The sequence below is a fragment of the Mastigoproctus giganteus genome, chromosome 6 (assembly GCF_048544385.1).
Source record: "Mastigoproctus giganteus isolate SK-2022 chromosome 6, ASM4854438v1, whole genome shotgun sequence".
Taxonomy (NCBI): Eukaryota; Metazoa; Arthropoda; class Arachnida; order Uropygi; family Thelyphonidae; genus Mastigoproctus; species Mastigoproctus giganteus.
This window is the reverse complement of record NC_143580.1, coordinates 216933662-216953321: the sequence shown is the minus strand read 5'-3', so window position 1 is coordinate 216953321 and position 19660 is coordinate 216933662. Positions and strand designations below refer to the sequence as shown.

The window sequence follows — 19660 nt, the reverse complement described above, 5'->3', positions numbered from 1 at the left end:
TTCTTGGATGCACAGGGATTATATGTTTTTGCTTGATTAATGAACTTATGTCTTACATGTTTAATGACACCAAACCACCACAATACATTAAAAAATATATAGAATTCAGAACTGTTGCATCTTTTCTTGATGATCCTGTATTTGATATACATATAAAGTGCCTTTTGTTATATATGAGGATTTGATACATATTATCTCATTTCAGATCTGTGATCACTATTACCTTCTTAGCTGCCTCCCTGATAACCTTGAAGCCATCCTTAAAATTTCTGTTTATGATAACCTCGATATTAGAGAACTTGCCATGAGATATCCTCGACTTCTACTTAAACCTGCCAGTAATTTGAGTGCAAATATGCAATGCTTCAAAGAGTATAATATTCAAGATTACCAGATTGAATGCGATGTTAGAATATTGTGTCGTTCAACTGAAACACTGAAAGCACGAATGAAAGAAATTTTTCAGATACCTGAATTAGAAGAAAAGAGTCCGTATCGTAGATTTCTGTGTTTAGTTCAGGAATACTCACAGGGGAATACAAGTTGTTTTTATTTGGCATCTCGTTTAAATAGCACTGTAGCAAAAATCAGACAAAAGCTTTGTGTGCATCCTTTTGCATCACGTATTGTGTTATCAAATGTTAAAAAAGTTGTTGAATTTCTTTTGTCAAATGGAATTACCAGAGAACAATTAATTAACGGATTGCCTGTCGTGTTGTATCCTAACAAAAAGGTTGAGGAACTGTTTCAGGAATTGCCACAGTATGAAGAGATTCAACCATTTTGTGAGTGGAAAAGTCATTATAATTTTGTGCAGTTTTTGTTATACTATTTAGAAAAGGATACTTTTTTTACTGGGACTGGCATATATACATTACGAGAAATATGAAAACCAACTAATTGTAAATAACTGACAGTATACAAAATTTTTATAGTAGTGAAGATCAAAATCTACACCATTTGATGATAATTTATTTTTTGAAATAGCAGAACTCTTGAAGTGGACTCCTTAGGTATGTAATAAATCTTTGTAAATTGAATCTATTCTGTGGTTAGTTTTCTGCTTGCAGGATGAAAATCAAGAATTTCATCAGCATTGAGCATGCTCAAACAATTCAAGGATAGCAATGTATATATGGGTAGAACCCAAGAGAAACATACCAACTGAGGTACTACACTCAGGGAAGTGGAAAAGACCTGGTAGTAATTGTGCAGTCAAATGTGAAGTTTGTTGGTCAGTGCAGACAGACTGCCAGGGCAGGTCATGGCATCTTGTCAATGATATATAGGAATTTTGCTAGCAGGGACAGGGAGGTGATTGTCCCGTTGTACAGGGACATGGTCAGGCCACACCTAGAATACTGTGTACAGGGTCTGAGGCCTCATTTTGGGAGGGGTGTAGAGTTGCTAGAACAAGTACAAAGAAGGGCAGCAAGATTGGCAAGGGGAACAGTGGGATGTTCTTACCAAGAAAGGTTTAAGTTCTACAAATTGCAGTACCTGGAGAGCAGGCACCTGCAAGGTGATCTGATTGAGGCGTATGGTGCCTTGGATGGGTTGAGTGGGCTGAATGCTGATGGGATTCTTCCTCTTGCTCAGATTAAGAACCTGAGGGGGCATAGATTCAAATTGAAGAGGGACAGTTGTAGAATAGATGCGTGGAAGTTTGCCTTTGGCCAGCAGGTGGTTGATTGGTGGAACAGACTTCCATCTTTTGTTGTGGAAGTTGATAGCTTAAATAAATAAGCTGAGCTGGACAGGCATTTGGAACAAATGGAAGGGTGAAATTGGAGGGTTTTTTTTGACTGATGCTGCATAAGCTTGCGTTCTTACATCGTATGCCTCTACTAATGCTAATGGCTTTATACACCTCAATCGGATCACCTCACAGGTGCCTAGTCTCCAGACACTGTAATTTGCAAAACTTAAGCCGTTTTTTGTAAAAGCAACCCTTTGTTCCATTCACTAATCTTGTTGCCCTTCTCTGTACTCGTTCGCAGCTCTACATCCTTCTTAAAATGAGGCCTCCAGACCAGTATACAGTACTCAAGGTGTGACCTTACCATTGCTTATACAGGGGATAATCACCTCCTTATCCCTGCTCGCATGGTTAAATGAGCAATGTCAAGAGATTGAAAAATATGAATGCTCAGTCAGCTACAATGTACAGGAAGATTAAGGAGTTGGTGGGATATAAGATCTGTCCAGCGTCGGGCTGTATAAAAACGAAGGACGGAACAGTAATCATGGAAAAAGGCAAAGTTATGAACAGATGGACAGAATACGTCAAAGAACTCTTTCAGGATGAATGTGGGAAAAACAACAAGCCATAGGACCCCGAAAGGTCCGGAAATACTGAAATTGGAAGTCAGGGCAGCTGTATCCTGATTGAAAAGTAATAAGGTGGCCGGACCAGACTCCATCGTGACAAAAATGATAAGGGCTTTGGATGATTTGGCATTGCGATAATAGCTGAAGTGTTATATGAGAGTGGAGTGATACCAGAGGATCTTAGTAAATCCATATTCATAGCTCTGCCAAAGAAACCAGGGGCTATTGATTGTGAACTACATCGCACCATTAGCTTAATGAGTAATATATTCTTCTAAGAATAATATTGATGAGGATAAGGAATAAAATAAGGCCGGAGATAGGAAGAGAGCAATGTGGATTTATGCAAAATACGGGAACAAGAAATGCTAACTTCATGCTAAGGATAATGTTAGAGAGGGGTATTGAAATGCAAAGAGACCTGTTTATGTGTTTCATTGATCTTATGAAGGCATTCAACAGGATGAAACATGAACTCAACATTCTATATTGTTTAGACATAGATGGGAAAGACATAAGAATACTCGGGAACTTATACTGGGAACAAACAGCCAGCCTGAGAATTGGAAAAGACAGGGGTGAGAACATAAGAATTCTGAGGGGTGTAAGACAGGGCAGTGTTTGCTCTCCCGACCTATTCAACCTCTACAGTGAGGAAATTGAGAGGAACACATGGAATTGGAGGATTCGCATTTGGCAGACAGAATGTAAACAACATCAGATATGCAGATGACATCACTCTCATTGCCAAGACAGAAGAACTACAGGAACTTCTAGACAAAATAGTGGAATAAAGTAGAAGGAAAGGCTTAACTATAAACATTAAAGAAACAGAGTGCATAGTTTTCAGCAAAAAGAAAATTGTGCCCAAATGCATACTGAAAATAGGGAACAACATCATAAGACAAGTAGAGAAATACAATTATCTAGGGAGTTGCATTACATGAGATGGACGATCAGATAATGAAATATTTTAAAAGACTGATTGGTATGGCCAAGGCCACATTTCAGAAACTGGGGACCATACTAAAAGATAGGAAATTGTCAATGAAAACAAAAACAGAATTTTGAACTGTTATTTTATACTTGTCCTTACGTACAGTAGTGAATTCTGGACAATCTCCCAAGAAATTGCAAAGCATTTTGAAGCAACAGAAATATGCTTTTATAGATGGATGCTCAGAATATCCTGGACTGAACATATCACGAATGTAGAGGTACTACAAAGAGCAGGAACGCAAAGATCATTACTGAGGAACATAAGAGAAAAGCAGCTGAAATTTTATTGGGCACATCACGAGGAAGGAAGGTTTGGAGGAGATCATCATGACAGGCAAGGTGAATGGAAAGAAAAGCAGAATATAAACTATATTAGTAGTCTGACCACCTAGATGAATGTATGGAGTCTACACCTGCTGAGAACAGCAAAAGATCAAGAGATTTGGAAGACCATGATCACCAATGTCCTTAACAGACACAGAGAGATCCCTGCTTGCAAAATTCCTGTACATCATTGACAAGGCACCATGAGCTACTCTTGCAGACCATCTGCACTGCTCAGAAAACTTCATATCTGCCTGCACAATTACCCCCAGGTCCTTTTCATTCTCTACCACTGTCAGTGTAGTACCACACAGTTGATACATTACTCTGGGGTTACTGCTTCCCATATGCAGTACTTTACATTTGTCAATGTTAAACTTCAGTTGCCACCTCTCAGCCCATCTGCTCAACTTTTCTAGATCCTGTTGCAGCAGTGTACTGTCATTAACAACCATGCCGACCTTCGTATCGTCTGCAAACTTGGACATTAAGCCTGATATACCATCAATAAATATACAAAACAACAGTGGACCCAACACCAAACCCTGTGGGACTCCACTAATAACATTAGTCCACAAAGAGCAGTGTCCATTGATTACCACTCTCTTCTCCCACTCAACCATCCCCTTTATCCAGTGGTGGGATTCAAATAATTTAACAAACCAGTTCGCTGCCCTAATGACTGTTCTAAATATAAAAAAACTATATACCGAAAGGTAGTTTATTATTTTATGCAGTTAATACTTAAATAAGAACAATAAAAGAGGTCCACAAAACTAGATTATGTTATAAGAAAGTTTTAAAATTTTAATGAAAAAATATTAAATAATACCTGACAAAAAACAAAACTGTTAAGATATTTCCATATTGCTTCTTGATTGGTGTCCTCACTTGCAATTTTCTTCGCTTTTATCCGAGCATCATCGGCTGAGTGATTTATCCTTAGCCATCTTTTCACTGTAGGAGTAGGATCCCATTCCTTTAGAGGTAGGCCGATTAGACTAATAGTAATTGTGTTTGATATATTAGAAACAGTTAGGTGACTTCTCTTCTCTGAACATATTATGTTCATCTCTTAAAAACCCATTTCCACTTCTGTTGAACTTACAGCAATTGTTCTGCCAATATTTTTAGCTCTTTGAACATTTTCAGGAATTGCATAATTCTGGGAATTTTTTAAAACATTTTCCATGAAATCTTGATAATCATTAATATCAATTTGGTAATTAAAAATGTCATTAAATACGAGCAATTGTTCTTCAGCTGCTTTCTGTGGAACTAGTACTACTTCAATATTCCAGTAATCTGGCTCCAAAAAATTGAGAAATTGTAATTTATTCAAATTGGCTACAACTTGCTTTTAAATTTTCACAATCCATTAGTCTTTTTTTCAGATTCGTTATGATGTTTTCTAAAAGTCTTTCCAGAGGAAGCCCAACAAATCAATGATTTTCTACAAATTTTATATTTTTGAAGGTTTCTGAAGTAATTAATTCATCAACTTTTTTTTCATATGGACCCTTTTCCTTTCCAAGCATTTGAAATGCTTTAATAGATCTTATCACGAGTTTTTCAGCCTTTATTATGTCTATATTTCTTGCTTGCAGTGCATTTGAAAGAAATTTTGTTTAAAATATCAATCAATGCCAAATCAGTTATAAAATATATTTTCAAGACAGACAGCCATACCCAAGTACTTTTTATTTGAATAAAAATAGTGATGTAGCACTGGATAAGCACGCCACACAGCTAGGGTTGACCTTAAACTACAGGCAGCCCATCTTGGTCCCAAAACTCTACCAATCTTTATAATTTAAATTTCAAGTTGTTCAGATATTTTGGAAAGTTCAATTTGGTTCTTATTGGATTGATGAAAAATAGTATATATCTTATCAATAAATATTTTTAAATGATTTACTTGCTTTATTTCCTTTATCGAATCATCTAAAGATGGAGGCGATGATTTAAACAGTGCCATATTATTATGTTTGGAAGCTCTTTTGCAATCGTAGTGCTCACTCCAGATTTTCTCCCACGCATAACACTGGCACCATCGGAGCAAAATCCTATTATTTTTTTTCTAGGTAGTTCTTAGTAAACCCAACATTATTTAAACTTTCCATAACTGAAGAATATATTGCCTCTGCATCTTGTTTTTCCAATTCAACTAGTTCAATGAAAATTGGTGATGTAACTGAATCCTCAACTTTTCTTAAAAGTATAACTCGTTTGCAGGATATTGTTGAAGCTTTGTCAATAATCAAACGTATTTTCAGATTATTTTATTGAATATTTCTTTTTTAATTTCCTTTTCAATGAAATCAACTACTTTGACAGCAGTTTTACAAGAATGTAATCCTATTCCCATATTTAATCCATTTTTAATTTGCACTTCTATCTCTGAAAATGGTTTACATCTTTTTGCCAGGCTGTAAACTGTATTAAATACTCTACAAGTAGCACTTAAAATGTTTTTCATTCATCGTACCTATTACTTTTGTTATTAATCCTGCTCACATTGTTTTAAGTTCTCTTTACAAATGTTGACATTTTGATGAAAAATGTTCTTTCAATTTTTACCTTAGAGAAGCTTGTTGTACCTCTATTTTTCCCTGATGCCTCAATCTGAAAACATTTCTATTCTTTTGACACATGAACACTTTTCTCTTTTATGAAGTCATATTTTGCACAATACTCTCAACCTAACTTTTTGTTAAAAGTTACCAGTCAGTCATTTTTCTTTAAAACTGTTATATTGTTGCACCTTCAAGCATTCAGGAAGATTTGATTTTGGTGTTATCATTTTTTATTTCAATAATTGATGTGCTGCTTTCTTCAAGTTGCAGTGGTTGTGCTTGTGACTGTTTTGTACCCTCCAAGGCAATTCTGATACAACAAATTCTGATTTTGGTTTTTTATTGAAAAAATCTGTCAAACTCTGTTGCCTTTTCATCCTTTTAAGGGCTACTGCAAAAAATTAAAAATGTTTTATTTAATATATTATAGAGCAGGAGCAGATATGGGCCTATATATTTGAATATTTTTACTGGTTCTGTCCACGTGTGGTCATATCATAAACTTTTATAAACAAAGCACTGTGCTTATACCATTGATAAACATCAGTCAGAACATACATTTTCTTCATTTTATCGATACTAAACGAAAATTTCTTGATGAATTAATAAATGGCATAGGTTATGCAGATTAAATACGATAGAATGTGTACAACAAACCCGTTTGTCACGGGAAAGTTGTGATAAAAATGTCTTAATTACCATGTGTACCCTGGCATAAGGATTCAAACATGGAAGAACATTCTTCCACGGCTTCTGAAATGGGCAATAAGATAACCCTTGAAATCTATATTTCTATTGGTTTGTTGTGTCCTAGCTTTCTATTGTTTTTACTGATCGGGGAACACCAATGCACTCATAATATCTCGTGTGAATTTAGGGCATAAAACAAAGCTGAAACAAATGACAGTGTGTCACCCTCTGGTTGTTTGGCACTTTTTCTCTTTACGTTATGTTTGTTTACTTAAGTAAACAACGCAAGGGAATAAAAATGTAGTATTTCAAAGGTATAATGAGTTTTATGAAATGAATAAATAAATATTACAAGCATAGTTCCGTCTAATTTTTTTCACCTATGGACGGAATTAACGTTACTACGGGCACTTGGAATACGCTGTTGCGCAGATGAACTTTAAAAAAGAGTAAGAAATGTAAATTTGTGATTTCCACATTGGGTGGCTGCCCAGGCAGCCACCCAATGTGGAAATAATACCTTAGAGAGAACCCTGATCACAAGTGCCATTTTAACAACCGGTTCACAAAACTCAGCAAAAAATTAGTTATTGGTTCTGCCAAACCGGCTGAATCCCACCACTGCCTTTATCCCTAGCAGAAATTTGCCTCCAATGCCACACTGCTCCAATTTGTGTAGCAGTCAAAAGCCTCTCTAAGATCCAAATATATGATATCAAAATTATTCTTTGCATCCAATTCCTTTGTGACCACATCATAGCATCCACTCAAATTGGTCAGACAAGTCTTTCCCTTAACAAACCCATGTGTCCAAGCTATAACTGAAGTCTTGTCTAGATGATCCTGCAGTGCTTCTTTAACCAGTGACTCCATTATTTTCCCTAGAACAGAAGTCAAAATAACGTGTCTGTAATTACTTGTCATCCTTGGATCGTCCTTTGTCAATTTGGGTCACATTTGCATATCTCCAGTCCATGGGTACCTCCCCTGAGTCCAAGGAAGCTCTCATAATTATGCCCGAGGGTTTGCTTACTTCCTTTGCTGCCTCCTTTAATATAATTGGATAGATCCCATCCACCACAGGTGCCTTTTTATGTTTATTTTCAACAATTTCTCCTCCACTTCGCCCTCAGTTACTACAAAATTATCTAGCTCACTGCCAGAGTTTAATTCCCCTCCGTGAATAACTCCTCATAGATGCAAAATATTAATTTAGTTTGTTAGCTACCTGAGCAGGATCAACAGTTGAACCATCAGTATCAAGTGGACCAATCTGATTCATCCCCTTCCTTCTAGAGTTTACATAAGTAAAGAACTTTGTTTTTCTTTTGCATCCTTTTCCAAAGATTTCTTGTAATCTGTCTTTTCCTGTTTAACCTCCTTTGTGACTTGGTTACAGACCAGCTTATATCTCTCATAGGCTTCCATGTCACCCATTAATTTATATGTATCCCATGCATTTTTCTTCTCTGCCATATGTCTCATTAATACATCTGACATCCATTTAGGCATAAACTTTGAACAATATTTACTTGGTATGAAAAGCTTAGTAGCTTCCTATTTTAAATTTGCTTTTGGTAACATCATCAGTTGGTCCCACCGTATAGAATTTAAATACTGTGTCAGACCACCGTAGTCACCTTTACGAAATCAAAAACCCTTCCCTTTACCCCTGATGGTAGTTACCTGAGTAAATCCCACTTCTGCACACTGTGATCACTGCCACCTAGTGGTTCCTTTATCTGCAGATTCTTAATGCATGAAGAATCACTACTGATAATCAGATCAAGAGTGTTACTCCCTCTATTTGCCTCCCAAACATGCTGCTGTAGAAAACAATTGTCCAATAAATCCACAAAAGTCTTACTAGTGTGTGAGTGACCAATCCACAAATTCCAGTCAATATCTGGGAAATTGAGAACCCCATTATAAGACACTGATTTACTGGTCCACTATTTCTCTGTAGAGTTGTTCATTGTACTCATTTGAGTCATTAGGCCTATAACACACTCCTACTCATTTTCCCTTTCCCAGTGCTTATGTCAACACCACACTGTCCATCTATGTCAACTGGATGCATTTCCTTCGATTTTGTTTTTCTTAATCAAGATGTTATTTCAAACACTACTAAGCTAAAAAGTTTAATTTGGGATGAAAAAAGTAGATATATCCATTCTGAAAAAATGAAGTGGAAAAAAGAAGGCAGAAAAATGGAAAAGAGGAAGTAGTCTAGTGTGGTCAAAGGCAGAAAATGCTAAACCTATACAGAACGTGGACAATAAAGTGAGAGGAAAAAAAAACGGAGATAGAAGGTAACAAAAAAAAAAAAAGTATAATAAAAGATAATTAATAAAATAAGGATGTTTGTCACAACTTAAAAATGTAGGCTACATTTACTATGTGATGTATGATATTTTTTTTTTTTTTTTTTTTTTTTTTTTAAGTTTACTACTTTTGACAAAAAAATTTTTTTTATCACTAAGTGCCACTGTTGCATAACTTTATATCTCACTGGCACACATTCATTTTGTCGATTCCAGTTTTTAAATTTGTCTTCATAGTGTCAATTGTGAAGTTCACAAGCCATTTCAAAAACCCTCCTTTTAATCCTTGTAAAAAAAAAAATTGTTCACAATTTTATTTTCACTTATTTCTGCAACAACTTTCTCATTTTTGAATATGCATTTTATCCTTTGGCTTGTGGTTTACATCAGAAATGAAGACACATTGCTGTTTTTATTTGTAATCCTGGCTGTTGACACCTGATGAGAGGTTGGTTTTGTAGCAACATCCTTATTTTGTTAATTTTGTAATTATTTCTCTCCCTATATATATATATATATATATATTTTTTTTTTTTGAATAATGACATTAAGAAAATAAAATGAAATAAATATGAAGCTATCAATTAGGATTGGATTTTTAGGCAGCAAAAATACACATCCTCCACATGATGCGCATTACATAACTGATAATAAATATAAAATTAAAACATACCAGTAGTATGGCAAAACTGTAGATCAAAATTTAACATAAAAATTAAATGAACAGGGAGGGGAAAGTAAAGGTAAGAAGACAAACTGTAGCCGAAAGCCTTTAAATAACTTAGAAATTCAATTAAATCCAATTAATAATAAATCAATATTAAAATAAGGCAAATTATATAGAAATTTAGCAGCACCCCATGTTCGTAGAGACGTGAAATATCACCAAAAAGGGACGAACTACTAAAATAAAACAAAGTAACAGAATAATAGACTGACCATTATGCCCCATATTGATGGAGGACCACGAGGCCAATAATGGTCATGGAATCTCTGCATTTCAATCACTAGACAAATTGTCACAAGGGTGAACCGATCGAAGGACCAAACCACCCCTTCATCCTCCGATTGAACCACAAATGCAGAGGATTTTCATAGTGGTGGTCCTTATGCAGTGAGAAATGAACTATAGAACAGACCAGCACCCCACCACTGACATAATGTAAGCTTAACCAGCTTATATAGAGAGAAAAAGGAAAATAAAAATATAGATGGCAGTATAGGTACAGCTTTAGCATGTCAAACCCACTACTACCACCTGATTTACATATGTTTGAATGACATTAAGAAAATGAAATAAAGCTATCATTAGAGGCAGCAAAAATACACATCTTCCACATGGCACCCATTACGTAAGATAATAAATATTAAATTAATTCTTATTTTCTTAATGTCATTATTCAAATGTGTGTGTGTGTGCGTGCGCAAGTGAGAGAGACTGTCATAGGCTGGAAACAATCTAGTTTACAGCCTTATTTGCACTAGTTTTAACAAGTTTTTATTCCTCCAGACAAGTGCTTCCCAACCTTTTTTGCACCACGGCACACTTGGGAACTTAATTTTTGTACAGCACACAGAGATAAACTAGAGCAGATTTTGGGGTATCCATAGGGACTTTGTGAAAAAAATGTATTACGTTTGCATTATATATAATTATGATAAGAAAAGTAAAATATAAATACTATGGATTTTATTAAATATTTAATACTAAATTCATACAAAACTTCAAAATAAAATCTTTTCAAAGATTTTTTTTTGTGAACAATTTTTATATCAGGTTTTATTCTTGAAATGAATGCGTGTAGCGCCTGATCCAGACTTTAATGATGATCTGTTTGAATCCTTGATAGTCACCATTGACGAGAAACTTTGTTCGAGCAAATAGGTGGTAGCAAATGGAAGAGTGCTAATTGCTTTTTATCCGATCGCCATTAACCAAAATTCGGATAACTCAATTTCTTTAATTTGTACTTGAAGGGTGTGATCATTTCTTAAGTCTAACAGCTTTTCTTTTTCTTTCATTGATAAAAGGTAATGCTGGAATTTCTAGGGATAATGCAAATGGATTGTAAATCCAATCAAATTTTTTTACAAAGTATTTCAAAAAAGCAATGAAGTTTTTCCTGAAGCAAGCAAATGTTGCTCTACAAATCCCAGCAATGCTTTAGGATTTAAATTATAGCACCGATTAAACATTAGTGATCTGTTTTTAACTTCATTTTCCCAGAGTCCAATTTTTTCTTTGAATCCATAAACATTAGTATGTTTTCATGTGATCCTTGCAATTTGATTTAGCTCATTCAGGTGCTGAAAAATATCAGTTAAGTAAGTTAGTTTTTGGAGGCAATAACTATCCTTCATTAAATCAGAAAAGTAAGAATTATTCACAAAAAAAAAAGATTACTCTGATTAAAAAAAAAAAACCCTTCCTTTGGACAGCCAATGTACTTTAGTGTGAAATAGCAGAGTGGTATTCTGATCCCATTTCTTCACACAAAGCTGAAAACAGATGTGACTTAACAATTTGGATTTTATTAAATTCATCTTGATAACATCATAGAATTTGGAATTCAGATCTACAGACAAACTTTTAGATATGAAGGCTTCTCTATGAATAAAACAATGTATAACCTGAATTTCTGGGGGGTTTTCAGAATGAATTATGTAAAACCTTTAACTCTTCCAGTCAATCCAGCTGCACCATCAATACCCAAGCTTAAGCAATCTTTCCATAATATCTTATGTCTCAAAGTATTCATTTATCACTTCGAATATTTCATCTCCAGTAGTGTGATTTGGCAGTTCTTTCAAGCATTTCCCTTCAATGATTCTAACTAGTGCTATTAATTGAGCACTGTTACTAATGTCTGTAGATTCAATTTGCAATGAAAATTTTAGAATTGATAATTTCTGAATTAATTTTGTTTCGATGTCATCTGATATGTCTTCAATGCATCTACTAACAGTGTTAGTTGGAAGCGGCACTTTTCAATTTCCTTTGCTTCTTTTTCCCCAAGCATAGTGCTAACAATTTTGATGCAGGCTGGTAAAATAAGTAATTCTGCAATTGTATGAGGCATTTTTGATTTGGTGACCTTGAGTTCTATGATACTGTTGTAATCTAATTCATACAACTTTGCCTCCTATTTTGCATTTGGAAACTCTTAAAAGAATTCAAATCTTTTTCTGCATGTGATGGATGTTTCATGGTAAGGTGCTAGCATAGTTTACTTGGAACCATTGCTTCATTTGATAACTTTTCTAGGCAAATAAGACATATGGGTTGAGGAAGAAGTTAATTATCAGAGCATACAAATCCATATTTGATATTTCCTCATTATATTGCCAAAACACCACCACCTAAACACCATAAACATTATATTGTCTTTCTTTGCACTACTTTGTTTGTCCCTTGAATCTGAGGACTTTCTGGCTCTCTTCAAAGTTTTCCATTACGAGTGGAAAATATCTACAAAAATTAAATTTGGTTAAATTTAATAAATATTCTGAATAATTTAATAAATATTTTGAATAATTTGTGTTTAGATATAAACATTGATTTTTATTTCTAAAAGTAAGCAATAGAAAAATGAAAAGGCTGGTCCAAAATAATTCGAAAAAACCAATAGGCAAAACAAATCAACTAAAGTAAGTGAAATCCATTTTTTTGGATTTGATATCAAACTATTTTCATATAAAAAAATTTATCAAAGATAAGAGAAAACATTATTTTTAAATTTTAGAAATTTTTGCTGCATAAGAAATTATTTAAAATTGTTTGCCTTCCTTTAAAAATATTCTTAAAATTTGAGTTAAAAAAAAAAGTTTTTATACTTCCAACAAAGGTCAAACTGGATCTGGTTCAGGTGGACTGGAGGGATTATATGGTCTATTTTTTCATTCCTTCAATTTTCTTACTGCATGTCAAATTCACTGTTTCTTATTCCTTCCCTAACTATATATGAAAATTTTATAAAATGAAATTTCTCGCAGCACACCAGTTGGGAACCTCTGCTCTAGACCAGGGGCATCCAAACTATGGCCTGCATCTGGCTCATGAATAATTTTTATATGGCCTGCACAGAAAGTAAATTAAAACATTTTAAATTTTTTAAAAATATTTCAAGAACTGTATATTCTATGCTAAAATAAGTGGAAATAAACAAATTTAAAAGATTGTGGTGCTCATTGTGGCCAGTATGTGAGAATGTTGAAGTTACAAAGCCACGTGTTGTGAAGTCTATTTCTTTTATGTTTTGTATCAAACATGCAAATGCTTGACCAGAAGCATGTGTATATACGAGATGCTATCAAAATGTTCCAGGACTCCAATTATGGCACACCTTCTGCTTGACACTTGGTGGCTGCACCAAAGTATATGCAGTACACTTCATTGAAAACTTAACTAATTTTATATTAAGTTTGAAACTAACAAGTTTTTTACACCAATTTTTCTTGAATTAGTCATTTGTTTTGCAGGCTGCACTGCAAAACAAATCTAACTTCAAATATGCCCTGTATGGGAAAAGGTCAGACACCACTGCTCTAGACTGAAAGGCCAGAAGGGATTACAAAATTTATGTTAACCGCATACATCAAGTTCAAACAGCAAAGCTTAATAAAACAGTACTCACCTTAGATAATCTGCAGTTGTTACAAGAGGTAGGATAGATGAATAATTTTGGGGTTTAAGAGGTTTTGAATAATTTAGAGTTTAAATGAGTTAATTAGTAAGGATATGGAATTAAAATGCCCTGCTCAATCAGCTTAAAGTTCTTAAATGCCGATCTCCAGGTAATTCACCAGTGGGGTAAAGACAACTTAGTTGATTTCAATACTTCTAAAACTCAGTCCTGTCTTTTATCTTGCAAATAAACTGTTGGTGTATTAATTTAATTGCTTGTGAATATGGATTCTCCCAACATCATAGGCCTATTTGAAGATATAGTTGTGCACTTCAACTTCCTTCAGCATATTTTAATTCCATATCCTTACTAATCAACTCATTTAAACTCTAAATTATTCAAAACCTCTTAAACCCCAAAATTATTCATCCATCCTACCTCATGTAACAACTGCAGATTATCTAAGGTGAGTACCGTTTATTAAACTTTGCTATTCAAACTCTAGTCCAATCATACCTGTACTTTAAGAAATTCTATAAATTATCTAACTGCATACATATTGCATTATTAATGGTGGCCAGATTTTCAGTGCAGTCACGATGGGCTATGCATTTGTTGAAGCAGTATATAAGCTCAAACCCATGCCCTCTTTACTTGTGGCCATGCACACTATCCACTGGACCTGAACCAGCCCAATATACATAATTAATATTGGGACATCTTGATTTTATAATTGCTCATTCATTCACAACTCAATAAATCTATTCAGTCATGGTAGACTGAACTTACAAGGAGAAAACTTAGTTTCTTCTGTTCAGTCTTAAAACTGCTACTGTTAGCAAATTAATAGATGGTAGCACATCCCTGTATAGTTAAGACAACACACAGGGCAACTTTTTCATTGTACTATTTCTTTTCTTTGCAAGCTTCAAATTTTTCATACTCAAAGCCAACTATCATTAGGAAGGCAGAGAGGACTGATGAATCTAAGGAAATCTCATTGCAAAGGCCGATGAAGAGTTTGCACAAACTTTCACAACAGATTTTTGGATGTCATTAGATGAAATTCTGGACAACAGGTTGGTCTCTAACTGCTACCCTGAGATGTATGGCAAAGGAATGGTGTGACTTCCTGGCCACTGATTTAAACCCATGGGATTTTTCTCTGGGGTTCTCACAGTTTCAGAAGAATAATCCCCAAGCCATTCATGCACCAAAAAGTAAAGATGAAATTTGTGTCAGAGGAAACTGAAGCATGTACTATGCAACTTCATGTTCTGACAGATGTTATAAATAAACAGAGGACATTTTTCATGCTTTTCCAACACTGCTATATATTTGATTCAATCCCTTAAAGGGATTAGTTTGGTATTTTGATTTAGTACTTCTATAGACATTGCCTCGGTGCTACTCAAGATAACCTTATTATTTCCATTCAATGTGGGACTGCAGAGAATTCTTGTTCATTTCAGGCATTAACCTGAAAATAAAAACTTTTGGGATGGAAAGTCTGTTTTGAACTTGGTGAGAAGGTGAAGTAACTTTATAAACAAGATTTTACAATGTTGTAGGAAGTTCAAATTGAGATTATTTCATTACTAAATAAAAATCTTGATTTTTCTGTTACTTCTAAGTTCATACCAATTTTCTTTTATTTTATTGTTACTCTTCTGTACTTTAATTTGAAATCTTTTCTTTCTTTTCTTTGTATTTAATTCTGGGAACAAAGAAATTCATTAGGACATTGCACAGGATTAGGTGGTACAGAAGGCTGTCCTTCTGTAATCCAAATTATAGAAGTTCCAATAAATTTAGTTTAAAAAAAAGTTAGTCTTGAAGGGAAGCCACTTATTTCATGTGATCTAGTCTACACATGCAATAAGTGGCTCTTGGGTCTCTAGTGTAGAGAGACCTGATAGTAATAGGATTCCAATAAATGAACAGCAAGCTAGCTAACTTAGAACTGCTCACAGTTGTCATGATTTTGACACCATCAAAATCCTAATAGATTTTGACAAGTACATGGTTTGATACTCTTATAAAAATCCCAAACTAGAGGAATTAGAACCTATAGTACTTAATACCATGCATGGGTTGGTGGTTGAGAAGACAAAAAAGGTATTTTTTTGACATTAGACTAACTTCTTTAGACTGTAATTTTCAGGAAATATGTACGAAGGAGGTTGTTCCAGAAAACGGCAGTTGAATAAATAAACGAGGAAGATGAAAAGTTGTTCAGTGAGTTTGAAGTTGGACAGTAAATGGATGTTGGCTGGGGCCGACACACATTTGTACTGTTTTGAAAGAGCAGGAATTATAGAAGCCAATTGAGAACAGTGCCTCTGGAAGTATCTAGTAAAGCATGCAGCAAAAACAGTCTGTGAGAGAGTGGAGAGACTGTTAAGGATGAGTCATTAACTGCCCTCTTCTGGAATATAGAAGCCTGAACAATATTCCATGGTAGGGCAGATTTAATTTGTGCAGAGCAAACAGCTGTTTGGAAGGAAAGTAATGCCAAGAGCAAAAGGGAACCAAGTTTTTTAGATGCAGAGGAAGCAATATTTGTAATTGTGTTTGTGCCAAGAGAGATTAGAAGTTAGGGTAATCCCAAAAGGGATATATCATCTTGCCTAGAAATCTGAGTGTCATCGAAGAAAAGCATAGGAGCAGAAGAATCCTTTTTGCAAGATAAAAGACAGGACTGAGTTTTAGAAGTATTGAAATCAACTAAGTTTTCTTTTACCCCACTGGTGAATTACCTGGAGATTGGCATTTAAGAAATTGGTAGTGAATATTTAAGAACTTTAAGCTGATTGAGCAGGGCAAGGTTTCTCAAATTGCTGATGATAGTACACTGCAGTGTACTATCATCAGCAAAACTATGGAAACATTTCCAGTAAATGGAATGTCATTAATATACAAGAGGAAAAGAGTAGGGTAAAGAACTGAACCTTAGGGGACACCAGCATTAGTGGAAAAGTTAGAGCCATCTACCATCACCCTCAGTGAGAAAACTGGATAACCATAAGATGGAAGCTTGTTTATAAAGACCTTTATATGCCAAATAATCGAAAGCCTTTCAGATGTCAAGAGCAACTGTTTGTTTCACCAAAAACTTTTCCATTGAATTTGTCCATAGACAGGTAACACAAACCAGAATATCACCAGTGAATCGACACTGATGGAATCCATACTGGCGATCGTTGATCAGATGGAAAGTTTCTAGGTAGTTTAAGAGTTGGCAGGTAATTGATTTCTCCATTACTTTAGAAAGAGAAGTAATTGCAATGGGATGATAATTGGATGGGGTGATTTGTCACCTTTTTTGGAACTGGCTAGATATGAGCAAATTTCCAAGCAGAAGGAAAAAAAACACCTTTGGAATAAGAAACTGAAAAAAGACAGCAAAGAACAGAAGTAAATTCAGGAGCACAGGTTTTGAGAACAAGTGGAGAAATACCTTCAGGACCTGGAGCTTTCTTAGCAACAAGATTTGTCAAAGTCTTGATGACATCCTTTTGACGGAAGACCACAGGAGGCGTTGAATGGGGCATGTTGGGAGGTGTTTTACCAAGATCATTAATACATGAGTTTAAAGAAAATGGGATGCTAGTGGGTGAGCTTTATCCTTGGCTGAAGTGACAACAGAACCATTTGGTTTTGATAGAGGTGGGAGCAGAGATGGGCAAAAGTTGCAGCCAATAGCTTTGGCAAGAGACCAGAATGCTCTGCTACCATTAGGGCAAGAAGGCAAATTTTCTACTCTTACTGTTCAGAATCTAATTTAATTGATTAATAACTGCTTTACAATTGTTGTGAGCTCTGATGTAGGCAGAAAATAAATTATTTTCTGAAATCATAATATGCAACATTTTCTTGAACAGCCTTAGCACATTTTTTGGAAAACCAAGGTTTAGGTAAAGATGAGAATTTAAGGTGGAGTGTGGAATAAAGGATTCCATTCCCACAAAAATAATTTCACTCACATGAACGGAGCAAACTTTGACATCAGGAGTTTTGAAACAGTAATCAGACCAAGGAAAAGAAATCTTGCAGGTCATCCCATTTTGCATTCTTGTAATGCAAAACAAGAGGTTGGGAATAGCCATGTAACGGCCTCTGTAGCAGAGTGGGAGTGCAGTAGCACACACACTCTCTGAGTTCACCAGGGTTCAAGCCCCTGACTGCTGAATATGGTCGATCTGCCAACCCGCACTGGACCAGCATGGCAGATTATGGTCCATTTCCCTCAACATGAATTGTTGAGGCTTCCATCCTGCAGTGGGTTGATAATGGCTGCACTTTACCTTTACAAGATGAAGGCTCCATTGGAGAAGAGACCATCATCAAGTTGTGATCTGAGATGCTTAAACAACCACTCACTTTGACTGTGTACTTAGAAGGGTTGTTTGTGAGAAAGATCAAAAAGGTGTTTGGCTGTATGGTTAGGATTGTCCAATATTCTGGTAGACAAATGAACATATAAGATAAGACTGACAACAATCCTATTAAAAAAAAATAAATAGATAAACAGTACCTTACTGAATGATTTGAGCAAGACACTTTACCCACATTAAACTTAGATAACACTAGTTGGCAAAAAAATTTTTTTGCTCTGTTAAAAATCAGGGCGATTCTTGCAAATTTGACTTTGCTGAATTCAAATATAGCAACCATAGTGCTGTAACACCCACTAGTTAAGGGATTAAAGTAAAACTTAAGTTTCCAGTAAAAACAATTTCATATTTTTTAAGAAAGTGTTATATACAATACTAAATATTGAACAATTAATCTAATTTTATTCTATTTACAAAAATATTTATCTAATAACAAAATACTTTGTCATTTTAATTGTCCATTGGTTTCTCCCACTCTATTTTCCCTGTTATCTTTTTGCCATTTGAGAAATATTTTGGCAAAATCTTTGTGTTCATTGGACACCACACCCAAGTTTTCATGGAAAAAAGTCTAAATGGGAATGTAGGAAATGAAACTTACTACAGGTCTTGGTTTTCAGTCTTAACTTATATTTTAAAAGTGGGGATGATGAGAACTTTAAGTAGGAAATGTTCTTAAACATTTCCTATGGAAGTGTCAAAATTATTTCAGGGAGGAAATCTGTTGGCCAATGTAATTTAAGAATGGCTAATATTTATTCATTAGAAACACCAGTAACTTCCTTGGTTTACTGCAGTCTGTTATGTTGTATCCACTTGATTCACATTGAATATTAACTATGTAGTGCAAGAAATTTGCAGGCCTTTACTGCACAAGAAAAGTAAATAAATAAAAATCAATATATAAAAAACAAAAGAAAATTAACAAATAAAACTAAAGCTGTCAAAACTAAAGCACATCAACTACTTCTGGAGATAAATTTATTCCAGTAATTGAAATAACCTCCTAAAATCCAATCTAAACACTTTATAATTTGTGTTTTCCTTTACATCATGGAAATTTAAGATGCCTGGTTCAACCCCTTTTGCAGATCTTACAATGCCAAAGTTACTTTGGACTTAAAGATTTTTTTTCCTTATGGTCTCCATTAATAGAAAAAAAATATTTTTCACAAATGTTTATTAAATCATTGATAAGATACTGTAGGCTATCCTTGCCATCTTTCTGTTTTTAATTTAACTCTACCCTGTGGGCAAGTTATACTGGGGTTTCCATTCCTGAAGACCTTGCATTTTGTTGCATTCAAACATAGCTAAAAAACTTTTGACCATTCTTGAAGAATGTCAAAGTCATCCCAAAGAAACTGGTTAATGATCACTTGAAACTGATCATT

At 34.8% G+C, this 19660-nt stretch overlaps 1 protein-coding gene across 1 annotated transcript in view; it reads left to right on the top strand.

Moving 5' to 3' along the window:
• Nucleotides 1-962, top strand: part of LOC150084971 (transcription termination factor 5, mitochondrial-like) — a 39623-nt gene extending 38661 nt beyond the window's left edge. Inside the window, exon 5 of the mRNA XM_090375678.1 lies at nucleotides 206-962. Within this exon, the coding sequence (XP_090231804.1) occupies nucleotides 206-889 (684 nt within the window). The 3' untranslated portion in view covers nucleotides 890-962. The remainder of the gene's footprint in view (nucleotides 1-205) is intronic.
• Nucleotides 963-19660: the final 18698 nt, after the last annotated feature.